The sequence below is a fragment of the Dipodomys ordii genome, unplaced genomic scaffold, assembly GCF_000151885.1.
Source record: "Dipodomys ordii isolate 6190 unplaced genomic scaffold, Dord_2.0 Scaffold99, whole genome shotgun sequence".
NCBI lineage: Eukaryota > Metazoa > Chordata > Mammalia > Rodentia > Heteromyidae > Dipodomys > Dipodomys ordii.
Genome location: NW_012267315.1, coordinates 4,300,316 through 4,315,643, shown reverse-complemented (window position 1 = coordinate 4,315,643; position 15,328 = coordinate 4,300,316). Strand labels below are relative to the sequence as shown.

At 48.4% G+C, this 15,328-nt stretch overlaps 1 protein-coding gene across 1 annotated transcript; it reads right to left on the bottom strand.

Annotated features, from left to right (window-relative positions):
* Positions 1-1,320: 1,320 nt before the first annotated feature.
* Foxa2 (forkhead box A2) lies at positions 1,321-4,729 on the bottom strand. The gene is made up of 2 exons (XM_013027063.1): positions 4,433-4,729; positions 1,321-3,307 (listed from the first exon to the last, which is right to left on the bottom strand). Exons 1-2 carry the CDS (start codon positions 4,517-4,519, stop codon positions 1,997-1,999), a joined length of 1,398 nt encoding a protein of 465 aa, XP_012882517.1. The 5' UTR covers positions 4,520-4,729; the 3' UTR covers positions 1,321-1,996.
* Between the last annotated feature and the right edge of the window lie 10,599 nt (positions 4,730-15,328).

The following is a 15,328-nucleotide window of genomic DNA, read 5'->3' as shown; positions in this document are numbered from 1 at the left end:
AAAAACAAGAGGCAAGAAGTTGTGGCCTCAGAGGCCTGTGGTGATTTTACCCACAGTAAACTTTTTGCTACTGACAGAAGTGAAGCCCCATGTTCACAGAGACAACACTGGCTTCTGCCTTGGCTGAGCCAATAATAGGTCAGTAGATGCAAATGTCACTGACTGCTGGAGCTACCCTTTGCCTTCGGGTCCTCAACTCCCCTCCAACAATTTGAGACAACTAGAAAGAAGTGGCCTGATTTTGTAAGAGTCATTTTTGGTTCTTTCTTTATAGAGTTCTCTTGAAGGCTCACTTAATACCCATTCATCTCCCCCTGGCCTACAATCCTGGTTTGCCAAGATGATCAGTGTTGACAGGGCACATTAATATAAGCAAAGGTGACAGAGTTCATTGGGACCAAGGGGCCACAAATCTTGACATGCTGCGATCTCACTACTGTTACTGTCAGTTGGCAAGTAGCACTGGCTCATTCCCCCCAAAATTTTTGAGTCATTCCCCTCAGGTATGCATTTATAACCATTTCTGAAATAACTTTCTAACAGTTTCCCCAGACTGCATGCCTTGCCACTTCTGTGCTAGCAAGATCCGCCTCATATACAGAATTCCTATGTGAGGCAGGAGGTGAGGGAGACTGGTGGAGTGGACAGGGGGCTGGAGGCAGGAAAATCCAGGCAGAAAAGATTCCACAGAAAGGTCAGGGAAGTGGTGGCAAAAACGCAAATTGATCTACTCTGGATTCACTGACCTGAAAGGAGGTCTGAGATTAGAAACACACTTAAAATCTTACCTGTCCTCTAGTGAAAGCTAGCTCAGCCTTGGTTCACTTTTCAAACACAGGCTGGAGGGGAGGGAGGCTGTTAAATAGACAATTTCTCCTGGCTTTAAAAATAAACCTGCTGGAATGGTCCGTTTGGGACTTGTGTGTTTCACTGTGTCTAAAGTTAGTCTCAATATTTAAAAAAAACACAATACTGAGATGTTTGACAATATATTTGCGAAAGTGTTTGCTGAATTGGTGTCTGTGATTTACTGGGGAGAAAAGCATTTTGAGAAATATGGTGGAGTGACTGATGGAGGTATGGTTAGATGGTACAGTTATCTAGATTGCAGCAGTAGGTACTTAAAGGACAATCTGTTCTGCTTTCAAATTTAAGTAAAATGTTGGAGCAACAGCAACACAAATCCCCTATACTCAGCAGCGAGGGTCTTTCTCTTTCCACCTTGAAATCATTTCCTACTTTTTAGGTAATTCCAAGTAAAAAGAGAAAAAAGAAAGGAGGGAAAGGGAAGAGAGAAAGGAAGACAAAGGAAATCCTGAGAAGAGTCAAAGGATAAAACCGGCAATAACACTTTAATATAGATTTGTGGAACTCTGGCCCTTGTAGCCAGACTACACATTTATAAGCCATAAATAAAGCACGCAAAAACCATAAATTAATCAGACCCAAGACTTGGATTTCACCTTGTCGATAATGGGAATGAGTTTTTCTTTTTTTTTTCTTGGTCATTTGCAACAGACCCTTACATTACTGTGTTTCCTCTTTTTGAACAATAATACAACCCTCTGGATTCTGGTTAAAAACTACATGGTTTTACACCAAGTCACTCACAAAAGTTTTTTTTTTTTTAAGTAAGATTTCCCTGCAATGACAGCAATGGAGAACAACAACAATGAAAAAAAATCAGAATTTTCAGGTGCTTTAAGATGCAGGAGTCTGTCTACATCGAAGTGGAAACTGGAGACTTAAAAAAAAAACCTTTATAACCCTCCCCCCTTTCTCTTATTTATTAGAATGACATCACAGGATACCCCTTGTGTGGCCTGTTTGGGATAGAAGGGTTGCAGAGGTTGTGGGAGATTGCTCTCTGGGGGTGTGGAGATGGAATGGATTTCTTCTCTTCTGCAGCTTTCTAACACCCCCTGCCCATAGTGTCTCTACCAGTGTCTTCTCTCCACGACCCCGGCTGCTAGGGCTAGCAGGTCCTGAAGCCTTCTTAAGAGGAGTTCATAATGGGCCGGGAGTACACTCCCTGGTAGTAGGAGGTGTCTGCGGCCAGTGGCGAGGCGTCCAGGCCCCCTTTGTTCGTGACAGGGCCCATGGCCAAACTGCCCGGCATCGGAGAGCCATAGCCAGGATAGTGCATCACCTGTTCATACGCCTTGAGGTCCATTTTATGGGACTGGTGGTGGTGGTGACTGTGGTGGTGTTGCTGCTCGGAGGACATGAGGTTGTTGATGGAGAAGGGATGGTTGAAGGCGTAGTGGTGCTCGGGCTTGAGGTGGGCCTCGGGCGGCAGGCCAGGGTGGTGGGGCGGGCCCAGCAGGTGGGCTGCAGCCTGCTGCTGCTGCTGCCCGGGCGAGGGCGCTGGCTCCGGGGGACTCAGTGCCGCGGCGGGCGCCCCCTTCAGCTCCCCCAGACCCCCTCGCTTGTGCTCCTGGCACGGGGAGGCGCTCGAGTGAGGTGACTCAGTGCCCGCGGGAGTCTCCGAGGCTGATCCGGCCGCCTCCCCGAGCTGAGCCTGGGAGGCTGGAGTCCCGGCCATGGCCTTCTTGCCACCGCCCCCTGCGCCAGCAGCCTCCTTCAGCGCCAGCTGCTTCTCACACTTGAAGCGCTTCTGGCGGCGCAGGTAGCAGCCATTCTCGAACATGTTGCCGGAATCGGGGTGCAGGGTCCAGAAGGAGCCCTTACCGGGCTTGTCGGGCGAGCGGGGCACCTTGAGGAAGCAGTCGTTGAAGGAGAGCGAGTGGCGGATGGAGTTCTGCCAGCGCTGCTGGTTTTGCCGATAGAAAGGAAAGAGGTCCATGATCCACTGGTAGATCTCGCTCAGCGTCAGCATCTTATTGGGGCTCTGCTGGATGGCCATGGTGATGAGGGAGATGTACGAGTACGGTGGCTTGGCGTGCGTGTAGCTGCGCCGGTACGTCTTGGGGTCGCGCGCGCGGCTCAGACCCGCCTGCCCGTACATGGGGCTCATGGAGTTCATGTTGGCGTAAGGGGCCAGACCACCCATGGCCCCCGCCGCCTGCCCGCCCAGCGGGCTCAGGCTCGGACTCAGGTGCGGTCCCATGCCCGCCACGCCAGCTGCTCCAGCCGAGCCGCCCATGCCCGCCATGGCGCCCGCGCCGGGGGACATGCCCGCTAGAGACGGGCTCATGCCTGCGCCCACGTACGAAGACATGTTCATGGAACCCGCGCTCATGTTGCCGGAGCCGCTGCCCATGGCGGCCGCCGACATGCTCATGTACGTATTCATGCCGTTCATCCCCAGGCCCGCGGCGTTCATGTTGCTCACCGAGGAGTAGCCCTGTGGACACACAGCCCGGAGAGGCGGGCGGGGGGAGGGAGAAGGGAGCGACAGTGTTAGCACCCCGGATCCAGCTTGCTCCCACACTTCACACCCATCGAAGTGCAGCCCAATCTCCCGCCTCCCGGGAGGCCTCCGGGGAGCGCTTCCTTCCCCTGGATTCCAGTCCCCGGACATCGAGTCCACTTCACCCGGAGCGAGCCGTGATCGCTCAGCGGAAGGTGGCCAGCGGGCTGCGGCTGCCGGATACTATGTTGTCTGGTTCTCCACCCTTCTGTGTTTGCCTCCGACTCTCAAAACCAGCGGACCCCTGGAGTGCCAGCAAATCAGGCACCCAGATGTACCCTCCTCTCACACCAGCTCACCCTAAGTTCTTCCTGCACCAGGAGACTTGTGCCAGTGCCAAGGCCCAGAGTCCCCGGGTGCCACCCCCGGTCTCCCAAAGTAACCTTTGGGACATTGGTCCCCTACGTCTGAACCTTCCCAACGGGGGACACACCCCATTCACTCCCGGGTCTCAAGGGGAGCGGGACACAGTGACTGCGAGGAGTCCGCCGCCAGAGAGAGGCGTGGAGCCGAGGGCTAGGGAAGGAACCGCGAAGTGGTGGGGGTGGAATTACAAGCCTCTGGGCTTGGCAGTCACAAACTTTTCTTTCTCTTTGTCCACTAGTCTGTGACTCTGCCTCCACCTCAGCCCCCCAACCCCTACCCACCTTTTCCTCTCCAGCTCCCCACCCCCCCCCTCGCCGGCCGACCTCCCACCCCTCCCCAGCCGCGCACTGCCAAACATAACTCTGTTAGGATAGTGCGTGGCTCGGCCACGAAGAGGATTTGGAGGCGCTGCGAGTCAATATTTGATCACAAAGTTAATATTATCTCAAGGCTAACAGTGTGTCGTATAAAAAAAGAGGAGAGAGAGAGAGAGAGAGAGAGAGAGAGAGAGAGAGAGAGAGAGAGAGAGGAGATCCATTTGAGTCCAAGGAGGGCGAAAAAAAAAAGGAAGGGCGGCTGTCCTGAAAGGCTGGGGGTGGGGGGCGAGTGCCCGCGAGGAGAGCGATCCTGAGGCTGGGGACGGAGCAAACGCCGCCAACCCCACTTCCCCCTGGAAAAAAAGCGAGCGCTTACCTCTGGCTCGGCGTAGTAGCTGCTCCAGTCGGACGGCTCGTGCCCTTCCATCTTCACGGCTCCCAGCATACTGGAAGCCGAGTGCATGGCAGTTTAAAATTTAACAGCCACAACAAACGACCGGCAATCAGCCCCCACCCCCACCCTCTTAAAAAAAAAAGTCTGCGAAGGCACCGTCCCCTCCCTCCCTCCCTCTCCCGCGCGCGCTCTCTCGCTCTCTCCCTCTCCGCTCCACTCCCTCTCCCTCTCTCTCTCTCTCCCTGGGCTGGCCGGAGGCGGTAGTTGGAAGTGGGCGGGAGGGGTGGATCGCGGTGGAGGGGGCCGAGGAGCGGAGGTGGCCCTGACCGACCCCGCCGTCGGGATCGCCCGTCGCCACCGCTGAGCTCCCCGGCTGCCCGGTTGGAGGCTGAGGCTGGCTGGCAGTGCCGAGCCGCCCGGAGGCGGCGGGAAGCTCGCGGCGCGCGGGGGCAAGGAGGGGGGGGGGAGGAGGAGGAGAAGGAGAAGGGGGGGGAGGAGGAGGTGTGGACCGCCGAGCGGACAAGTGCCGCAGTGACGTGGGCGGCTGGTGATATAGCGCGGCGCGCGGGCGCGGGCCTCCAATCCCTAGACCCCGGGCAGCCCATTTGAATAATCAGCTCACACCTAGGTGAGAGGAAGCCCCAGCCGGAGTCCCGCACCTGCCCCTCTGCGCCCGGCTCCCGCCCCGCTCCTGCTGCGCCCGGGTGGGGGTGCTGGCCTGGAGAGAAACGGGCGCGCGGGCATCTCGGTGGAGACCCCTCTTCCTCCACGCAGAATCCTCCGTGGGCGGAGAAAGCTGGGAAAAAGCCACCCACCCCCGGGAGCGGCTCGGACTCCTGTCCCCGCCCTGCCCATAGCTGGGAGAAACCCAGAGCGTCTCTCTCCAAGGGTGCGTCCGGCCTCCTGCCCCGCAGAGCCTTATTTAAACCGGATTTATTTATCCCGGGTTGCTTTTCGCTCACGGCGGCGCACAGTCCCTGTCAAAACAACTAGCAGGTGACAGCCAATTTGCAAAGCGCTGTCGTATTTAGAAAAACTGTGTACACACCTTTAACTCGCCCGCCACTGCTTGGGAAGGCCCTCCCTGTTACGGTGAAGTCCCGGAGTGGCCTGGGCCGGCGTTTGGGGCGCGCTTGGGCCGCTGGCCTTCGCCTTCTGCTTCCTTAGAGTCCACCTCCTGCGACTTACTCGGGGGTGGAGGTGGGGGGCGAACGGGTGGCCGCCGCCTCCAAGAGCTGCAGACGACGCTCTGGAGGCTGCGATTTCCCTCTGTCATTCAGGCCAGCGTGGTTCAAGGTTACTTTTCAGTCACAACCTAGGTGCCCACAGCATTTCGTAACTAAAACAAACAGGGCAGGAGGTGGAGAGGTATAGGAGGGGAGAGGAGAATAAAGGAGTCGATACTGGGGGCGAATGGAATGACTTCAGCAGGGTCTCTGTTCTTTCTGCTTCCCACAAGGGCTATTTTTTTTAAATTAGGATTTAAAAAAAAAAACCAGGAACTTCAGCGAACTGTATACTTCTCTTTTATTTCTCCTGGATGCAAAACTTGTCACTTGGTCTAGGTTAGCTACCAAAACCTCAGGAAACCCAGATGTGTGTGTGTGTGTGTGTGTGTGTGTGTGTGTGTGTGTGTTGAGTTTATATGTATTTAGTTATGCAAGGTCTTTCATAGTTTTGAAAAACTAGCTGGGCCTTGGGGATACAGTCCTGAGCACTCTTCTTCAGAGATGCCACCAAAAAGAAAGAAAGAAAGAAAGAAATAGTGGATCTCCAGTGCAGGCCCCTCTGAAGGTGGTGGTAGCAGAAGATAGAGATGGAGTGGCAAGCAAGGAGTTGAGCCTTGGGAACAGACTCCTGGAATGAAGGCCAGTCAGGCAGGAATGTGAAGCAATGGAAGGTCACAGTAGATATCAGGAACCATGTCCCCCAATCCCGCCCCCCCCCCTGGGGCTTTGCATACCTTTTGATTGTAGCTGTTGTAGCTTTGGACAATATATATTAAGCAAAGCATTAATTAGTCCTCTGAACGAGTTCAGAGCCAGACTGTCCCATTAACCAAGGCAGTTTCTGCTGAAGCTGGTGCCCTGTGAAAGAGTGCAGAGGGATCTAGAGGAGAGGCAACGGGCAGGCATGATGAATCCAGAAAGTGCATAAGCACATCAAGTGAACATGGACTCGGACGCAGGAGAGGTCAGATCCCTAGCATCTTCTCTGAGACACACCCAGAAGATGCAGGCAAACGATTTCTGCACCCTACTAAGTAAGGACTTGGAAAAGAGCGGTGCACATGTAAAACAGCCCAGAAAAGAAGCTACTTTACAAACCCTTCTACAGTGACCAGGGCTGAAATACATTCACAACAGTTTTCCCAAGCACACTGCGAACTGGCTCTCCTCCCCACAGAGCACTTAAAAACCAAAACTGACATAAGGACAAACAGGCTGATTTCTGGGGTGTCTGGAATTGAAAACTCAAGAATATTCTGGGCTGATTGCCAGTGGTTCACACCTGTAATCCTAGTTACTCAGGAGGCTGAGATCTGAGGATCATGGTTCAAAGCTAGCCCCAGCTGGAAAGACTGTGTGGCTCTTATGCCCAGTTAAACACACACACACACACACACACCAAAACACCTTGGAAGTAGAACTGTGGCTCAAGTGGTAGAGCGCTGGCCTTGAACAAAAAAAGATCAAGACCCTGAGTTCAAGCCCCAGGACCAACACACACACACACACACACACACACACACACACACACACAGAGAGAGAGAGAGAGAGAGAGAGAGAGAGAGAGGAATACTGTGATGGCCTGTGAATGGGTGCGGGTGAACTCATGAGCATGCCCACTCTCCTTTCCGATTTTGCTCCTGGTTGAATATTTGGACTTAGAAATCATTCCACGTGCAAAATGAGTGACTAGGTGTTGGGAGAGAAGGTCCTAAGGATGAAGGGAGCTACTGTCTTAGCGAGCCGACCTTGGGAGCTCTTACCTTTATTCACACCCAGTTGGTGGTCAGGATCCGGGACAGCCGGGAGCGCTGGGCGATGGCTTCTACAGTGACAGGGCGCCTCCTGTCGGCGGCTAGGCTGCGGGGCGGACCCAAGGCTTCACTTACTCCGCTTTCCTAACCCCGCAGGTCCAGCAACTGTACACCTTCTCCAGGTCTCTCTGAGAACCCCTCCTCCCCAGATCACCTCCCAGGGCTTTGCATCGCTTGGGGGAGAGTGCCCCTGTCCCGAAATTATGTGCAAACGCAAACCAGCCTGTGACCTTTTGGCTTGGGGACTGTTGGGCTGCATTTGAAACCCTGCAATTTGCTTTATAAACGCCATGGAGTTTGCTTCCTCTCCCCCTCCCCTCCCCCCATATAAGCCGTCTTTGGTGGCGCAACTTTCCTCCGCACACCTCTGGTTCTCCCCAGAGCTATGATTTCTAAAAATTGATTCAGAAGCCTGCTACCTAAGCTTCAAGCTGGAATGCTCTAAACTGTTCCCCCCCTTCCCTCCGGGGGACAGCAGGGGGTAGGGGGGGTGGAGCTCGCAGAAACGTGGGCTATAAACAGGTATCTGTCTTGATCCCTGTTAATCCAAACCCCACCAAGGATTCCTGTGCGAGTTCCCTTCCCCCTTCTTCCAGTGCTGCTTGATTTCTATCCTAAAGCCTCCTTACAAGCAAGGACTGTACTTACTTGTGCAGGGGGGGGGGGTTGTTTTTTATTCCAGATGTCACCAGAGTGGCAAAGAGATGTTGTGATTTTGGCTCAACTCTGTGTGTGTGTGTGTGTTTTCTGTTTCTGGGGAGAGACACTATGGTCCAGTGTCCCTTAGCATAACTCCTTCCCCAAATTCTCTTGGTCTATGAAACTAGGAAGGGGGCATAGTAAAATAAAACTCAGCTAGTCGCTGGTGGCTCATGTCTGTAACCCTAGCTATTAAGGAGTCTGAGATCTGAGATCTCTGGTTTGAAGCTAGCCCCAGTAAGTAAGTCTGTGAGAATATTATCTCCAACTAGTCACCAGAAAACCGGAGAGCTGTGGCTCAAAGCAGTAGAACAAAAAAGTTCAGGAATTGTGCCCAGGCCCTGAGTTCAAGTCCCTTAATGGAGAAGGGAAGAAAGGAAGGAGGAAGGAAGGAAGGAAGGAAGGAAGGAAGGAAGGAAGGAAGGAAGGAAGGAAGGGAAAGAAAGAAAGAGAAAAGAAAGTTGAGCTTCCTTAAGCCACAACCCACAAAAATACCAGAGGAATGAACAATAAACAACTTATTCATCTGATCACTACTCCAGCTGATAAAATTCTTTAAGGAAGAAATATCCAAGAAAGGCCATGCTCAAAGTTTCTCAGCCTGTCTCAGCTTGTAGGTATGTGGTGGTGGAGGTGGTGGGTGGGTGTGCACACACATATCAGTACTGGGGCTTGAACTCAATGCCTGGGAGGTGTGCCTTACAGTTTTGGCTTAAGGCTAGAGCTATTGCTTGAGGCACAGCTCCACTTCCAGCTTTTTTGGTAGAAATAAGAGTCTCATGGACTCTCCTGCCTTGACTGGCTTTGAACCATGATCCTCAGATTTCAGCCTCCTGATTAGTTAGCATTATAGGAGTGAGCCACTGGCCCAGGTACAATTGAGATTAAAACAGGAGAGATGGAATTATGACTTACAGTCTTATTCAAGTAAACATTGTACTTTCAAATAAAGGTTTTAGTTGATAAAAAATCAGGTGCTCACCACCAACCCCTCCACATACATGTACTGGGTAGAACTCTCAGGGTAAATCCCACAGACTCATATAAGAAAAGGTATGGAGTGTGTCAATGTTTATAAGCATTATTCCATTTTATGAGTATGGGCTAAGTTCTGAAATCTATTAAGAAAATCAGACTGTCAGAATTTGTCTGCTTGGTTTCTTAGATCTTTGAGATCACACCTCAGCTAAGCACACCTTACTTATCAAAGGATTTTAACAGTGAGAATGAATAAAAGATTCAAGGGGTGGGGGGGGGGAACTGTGGCCAAGTTGAAGTCTTTTCTCTGTAAGCAGAGAAAAGTGCTGATCAAGGTGGGGGTGGGACAAGATCCAGCATTCCACCTTTTAATTAGTAATATTCCTGCATACAACCTACTCCCTTGTGTAAGATCCAAGGAAATAATGAAAAAAATAAAATAAGTATGATGTTAATAACCCTGATGGGGTTGAGGTGGTAACTCAGTGGCACAGTACATATTTCCTGTGAGCCTAGGTCCTGGGATCTAACTCCAGCATCAAAAGACAAAACCAAAACAAGCAAACACAAAACACTGGGCTTGGGTGGTAGAAGTAAAGCATCAGTCTATATTCTTCTACACTGTGGTTTTACCATTTTTATATGACTAGTTTTATTATATTTTCTTTTATCATTTTATGGTTAAAACATACAATAAGATATTAGCTACCATATTAAGGGAACTTTGGCAAAATAACATGCATTCACAAAGTTCTCATCCTGGAAAAATCAGAGAAGCCACCATCTAAACTGAAGAAGCTTTTGAGTCTGGTGTGGGTGGCTCATACTTATAATCCTAGCTGCTCAAGTAAGCTAAGATCTGAGGATTGTGGTTTGAAGCCAGCCCAGTCAGGAAAGACTGTGAGACTCTTATCCCCAATTAACTATCAAAAAAGCCAGAAGTAAAGTTGTGGCTCAAGTGGTAGAGCATGAGCCATGGGGTGGCTCAGGGACAAAGCCTAGGCCCTAAATTTAAGCCCCAGAATCAACACCAGGAAAAGAAAAAGAAAAGGAAAAGAAAAAGAAAAGGAAGGAAGAAAGAAGGAAGGAAGGATTTGGAGGATCATTGTTTGAAGCCAGCCAAGGCAGACAATTTCTGGAGACCCATTCTCAACCCATAGCTGGAGCTCATGACAGATGTCTGGCACCCTAAATTAGTTGAGAGGCTGAAATTGGGCTGATTGAGGTTCCAGGCCAGCCTGTGCAGAAAACTCTGAAAGCCTCCATCTCCATGGAAGAAGCTGGGTGTGGTGGCTCACAGTCACCTCAGCTCCAATGGGACTGTGCCTGAACACCAGAGCATAAAAAGACTAGAGGGGTAGCTAAGCAGTAGAGCACTTTGGTCCTGAACTCAAAAAGAAACAAGCAAAAGATTTGGGTCCTGAAAACCAAATCAATATAACTTTTCTTTCAGATACTAGCATATGGCCTGGGCTCCCCTCTGAATTGATGGAGAAGAAATACCTATGGTAACCACAATAGGTTACTTCCCAGCATGCTCTCATGGAAGAGGGCAGAGAGGGCTTTACCCTGGGGGAAAAGGTTAAGGTGAATTTGGCACACACATAACCTCATTTATGTATATAGAATGATTATTGTTGGGAAGATTGGGTTTCAGTTATGGCTGGCTCAGCTTTTGTGGATTTTCTCAGTGGGCTGCAGTTGCTGTCTCCACTCCCATCAGTGAAGAGCTGTACAGAAAGCCAATGGTCTGTATTTGACAAATATTTCTGGTATATGCTTGACATCTTGTCCACTATTCTTGTGTTTTTAGCACATTTCTGGTATGTGGGACTCTTATAGTTGGTAATTAAAATAATTGGAAGAGATAAATATAAAAAATGACAACTTTTAGTAGCAATCATAACATGCCAACATGAGAATAAGCCCTTCTCTGAGAGATGCTTAAATTAGATACATCTGCATTTGTGGTCCTGGGAGCTATTTCATACATTTGCATGTTATTCTTGGGAGAAAGCTTAGGCTATTCTTGCCAAAAAGGCAAGCCGTGAACTTCATTAAAGACAGGAATTCTGAGCAGTCACTCAGAGAGTACCTGAAGAATCAGACACTAGCCATATTTTTTCTTCTGTGTTATACAAAGAACTAATTTAGAAACAATCCCACTGCTACTGATTACTTACTTGGGTAAACAAATATACTTTTCAGTAAGTATGAAAAGATGAGGCACCTGAGAGGTATGAGATCAGACTCAGATTCAGAAGGGCAAGACTGGCGTTTCAAGTCTAAAACTCTAATGCTCATGGAGCAGTTGTTAGCTTGTAGTTTTCATCTCAAAGTAACATAGTGTCTCTTTAAACAGAACAGAACTATACATAAACTGTTCTAATATGAAACAAACAAAAGGGAGAATACACACAGGAATACATATAGCTGATAATAGGGCTGCAACTCAGTACCTCGTGCTCTTGCTTGGCTATGGCTAATGCTCTACCACCTGAGCTCTGCCTCTACTTTCAACTTTTTAAATTAGAGATAAGAATCTTTGGATTTGTCTGCCAGTGTTGGCTTCTAATTGGGATTCTTCAGTCCCCTGAGTAGTTAGGATTATAGGCATGAGCCACTGGCACCCGGTAGCAAATTTTTAATCAACATTTACTATACTTCATATGGTAGGGACAGAAGAAAAAAAGGCTATACACTTATAGAGGTGAAGCTTGATTCCTTCTTTCACTTCCTCCTTTTCCTCTATATACTGTCACAAGTTCCAACATCTCTCTGCTTTCAGTCTCCTTTTTACCATGATCCAGGAATTTTCCAAAATAAAAAAAAATCCCATTTTGAAGGGAAGCTCTACATATCATCATTCAAATCTATTAGTGAGCACATATAGACTAAAACTCAAGGTGCAGGGTTCTTGCTATTTTGCCCTCAACTCAGCATGAAAACTAAGGGTTCAACTTTTAAGTAAGCATTATGACATGACATCGGCTCATTACATCTAGCCCTGTGTAGTCAGACAAGGAATGCTGTGGTCCCAGATCTGTCTCACCCTCCTTCCGGATGTCTCTACAGGATCAGTTTTTCCTCATGGATGCCCAGATAATTCTGGGTTTGGGTATCTACAGCTGTGTGTCCGTGTCCCTCCCAGCTGAGCATAGAACTCAAGGCCTACTGAAAACTAGGCAAGCCTGTGCCACTGTTACATGGCCAGTCCCAGACCCTGGCCTTGAGAGGAGAAAAAGGGCAAAGTTGGCCCAGATGCTGCTGTTGCTTGTGAACCTTGGCATGTCTGACTTGTAGCGAGTAGTTCTTGTGTGTTTGTGATAGATGTGTGCCGGTATTACCTGTCAATGATAATTTCCACAGTAACTCAAGAGGAATATTGTAGTGGTGCAATTGATGCGCCCCCCCCCAGCTTCAAGGAGGAGGTTCCACTACCAGTACCCCACTGGGATAGGCTAATTAACCAGTCCAGGGGAACTGCCCCTTACACTTTTATGTGCATAGGAATCCCCTGGGGATCTTGTTAAAATGTAGATTCTGCTTCAGCAGGTAGGTTTTGCATTCCCTTCCAGATGTTGTGGTCCTGTGACCACAGATGGAAAGGCTCAGGCCTCCCAGGCCCTTATTCCTGAAGGTAGGCAGTTCCTAGCAGGGTGGTGAGGAAAGACACTGGAGGCCTCTTTTCAGCTTCTGCCTGCTCTCCAGCACCTCTGCATTCCTCTTCGCCCTCCCATTGCCACCACGCTCCCTGACCCTCACTCTGCAGCATCCCTCGCCCACGGGGAGGCGGAACTGGCCTGTGCACCCGGGCAGGTCGGGCTCTAAAGCAGAGCCCCCCACAGCGCATTGTTAACTTACCCTACATCTCCCTCCTCCTGGGTTGTGTTTTCCGGAGACAAGGACCTCCCTGGTTGACTGGGGAGGAAAAGGGACCTGGGGTTATTAGTAGTTTGCAACATGGAAGGTTAAACAGCCAAAGAGAAGCTTCAGCTCCCATTTGCCTTTAAAAATTTCTCTTTAAGGAAGAGGTAGGTCCCAGGGAACCCAGGAAGGCTGTGGGTGCTGCCTGAGACGGGCAGACCCTCCTCTTCTAAATATTCTCTTTTCCTCTTCCCTGAGCCCAACATGCTGGTAAGAAACAAAATAGATCAAAACGAAGAGAAAGGGTGGGGGGAATTATCTTCATTGAGCTTCCAATGAAGTTTGCTTTCTCATTCTACAAAAGACATAAACCTTTTTTGAAGGTAATTGGGAATGAGAATTTTCTTCCACAAAATCTGACTTCCTATTGTAGCCACACGGCTTGCTAAGGCATGATAGAGAGAAAAAACATAAGCAAGAGTTATTAAAATTGAATCCCAAGGCATCACAATTAATCTCACAGTTAAACACTTAGGCATACCACCCAAGTATTTCCCAACAAACATAACAAGAAATGTTTAGGCGTATCAGAGGAGGGGCAATGAAAAGGTTATGCTCATTCTATTTGCAATATGTTCTCATGTGGGAGTCCAATGACAGGTTCATTCTAGAAAGACCTCCTTTCGCCCATGTAAGAATTGCTAAAAAGTAAAGCAACAGGCTGGGAAGGTGGCTCAGTGGTAGAGTGCTTGCCTTGCATGCATGAGGCCCTGGGTTGAATTCCCCAACACCACATAAACAGGAAAAGCCGGAAGTGGCACTGTGGCTCAAGTGGTAGATCACTAGCTTGAGTTGAAGAGTTGATGGATGGTACCCAGGCCCAGAGTTCAGGCCCCATGACCAACAAAAATTATAAATAAATAAATAAAGGGAAGGTAAATACTTTGTTTCTGTAGATAAATTCTTATTTCTTCCATATTTATAAATGTACATGGAGAATTAAGACAGAGCCATTGAGAATTTTAGGTAGACCACTTCATCTAGGCTGGATTTTAGAGGAAGTTGAACAGATTACTAGGTGAACTTTCACATTTGAATACCGTATCACCCAGGTTGCCTCTGATCATCTACGAGATCTAATTATGGGACAATGATTCCAGATGGATTGTATTGTTCTATATGAAAAATTGTTATATTACTGCTTGGTCATATTGTTCAGCAGTTTAGTTGTACCTTTTAAAGTGTGACACACAAACACATTCAGTCTTCAAATGAAAGCACTAAGTAGATGTTAATTTTGAGGAGTGGTCCATCCTGGGTGAAATTGCCAGACTTAGGCTAGACAGTCACTCACCAAGAAGAATCTGGCTTCATCTCTCCTTTGATATTCCATTCATTTCTACCATTGGACATGTTGAATTTGGAAATAGTCCTCATGTTCATGTCCCTAGAATTTCTTATCTCCTCTTCTTCAAGTGACTAGGTTGTTAGGGAAATGTGATAAAAGGTAGTATTTCCATCAGACTTGATGGTTCATATAAGGCCTTTCGCATGAGAGAATCCAGTTTGTTCTGGTGAAAACAATTGAGGGCCTACCATAGGTGGCCTAGCTTTTCTGACCATAACCATATCCTGTGACCAAAGCTTGATCTACTTTTGCTTCATAATTTTACCCTGTTCTCAACAGACATTGCTTTAGTGAAATGGGGAAGTGAAATTCTGGAAGAAAAGAATAATAAGCTTACACAGAAAGATTTTCAGTTATTGGAATCTGTGTATTTCAGGGTATGTATGTGTGTTAACATATGCACTCAAATTATATTTTTGTAGTTTATCTACAACATTCTCAAGCTTTAACTCTGGAAGAAGGTGTTTTAATAAACAAGAATCCAGCTTTGTTATGGAGCATTATGCAATTGCTGTACAGGATGATGGACACCTATATGAAATCATATGGAAAGTATTTTATTTTGATTTGCTATTTTATTCTACTTTGTTTTACACTATTTTGTAATTTATTTCCTTTAATTTAATGGGTTGTGGTTTGAATTCTGTGCCTGCACACTAGGCAAACACTCTACCACTGATTTACACCCCTCTCATAATCATTTTATCATGAAGGGTTAAGTAGGTGCAGAATAAGGATAATTTGATTTAATTTTTGTCATAGTAAACTCTCAGTGCATAAGGAAAATTTGGAAGTTACCTACCAAACTGTCAGGATTAACACTCTAAAAGGTGGGTCTTTAGAAGGGATAGGGGATTACTGAAAGTTTAAAATTTTTTCATCT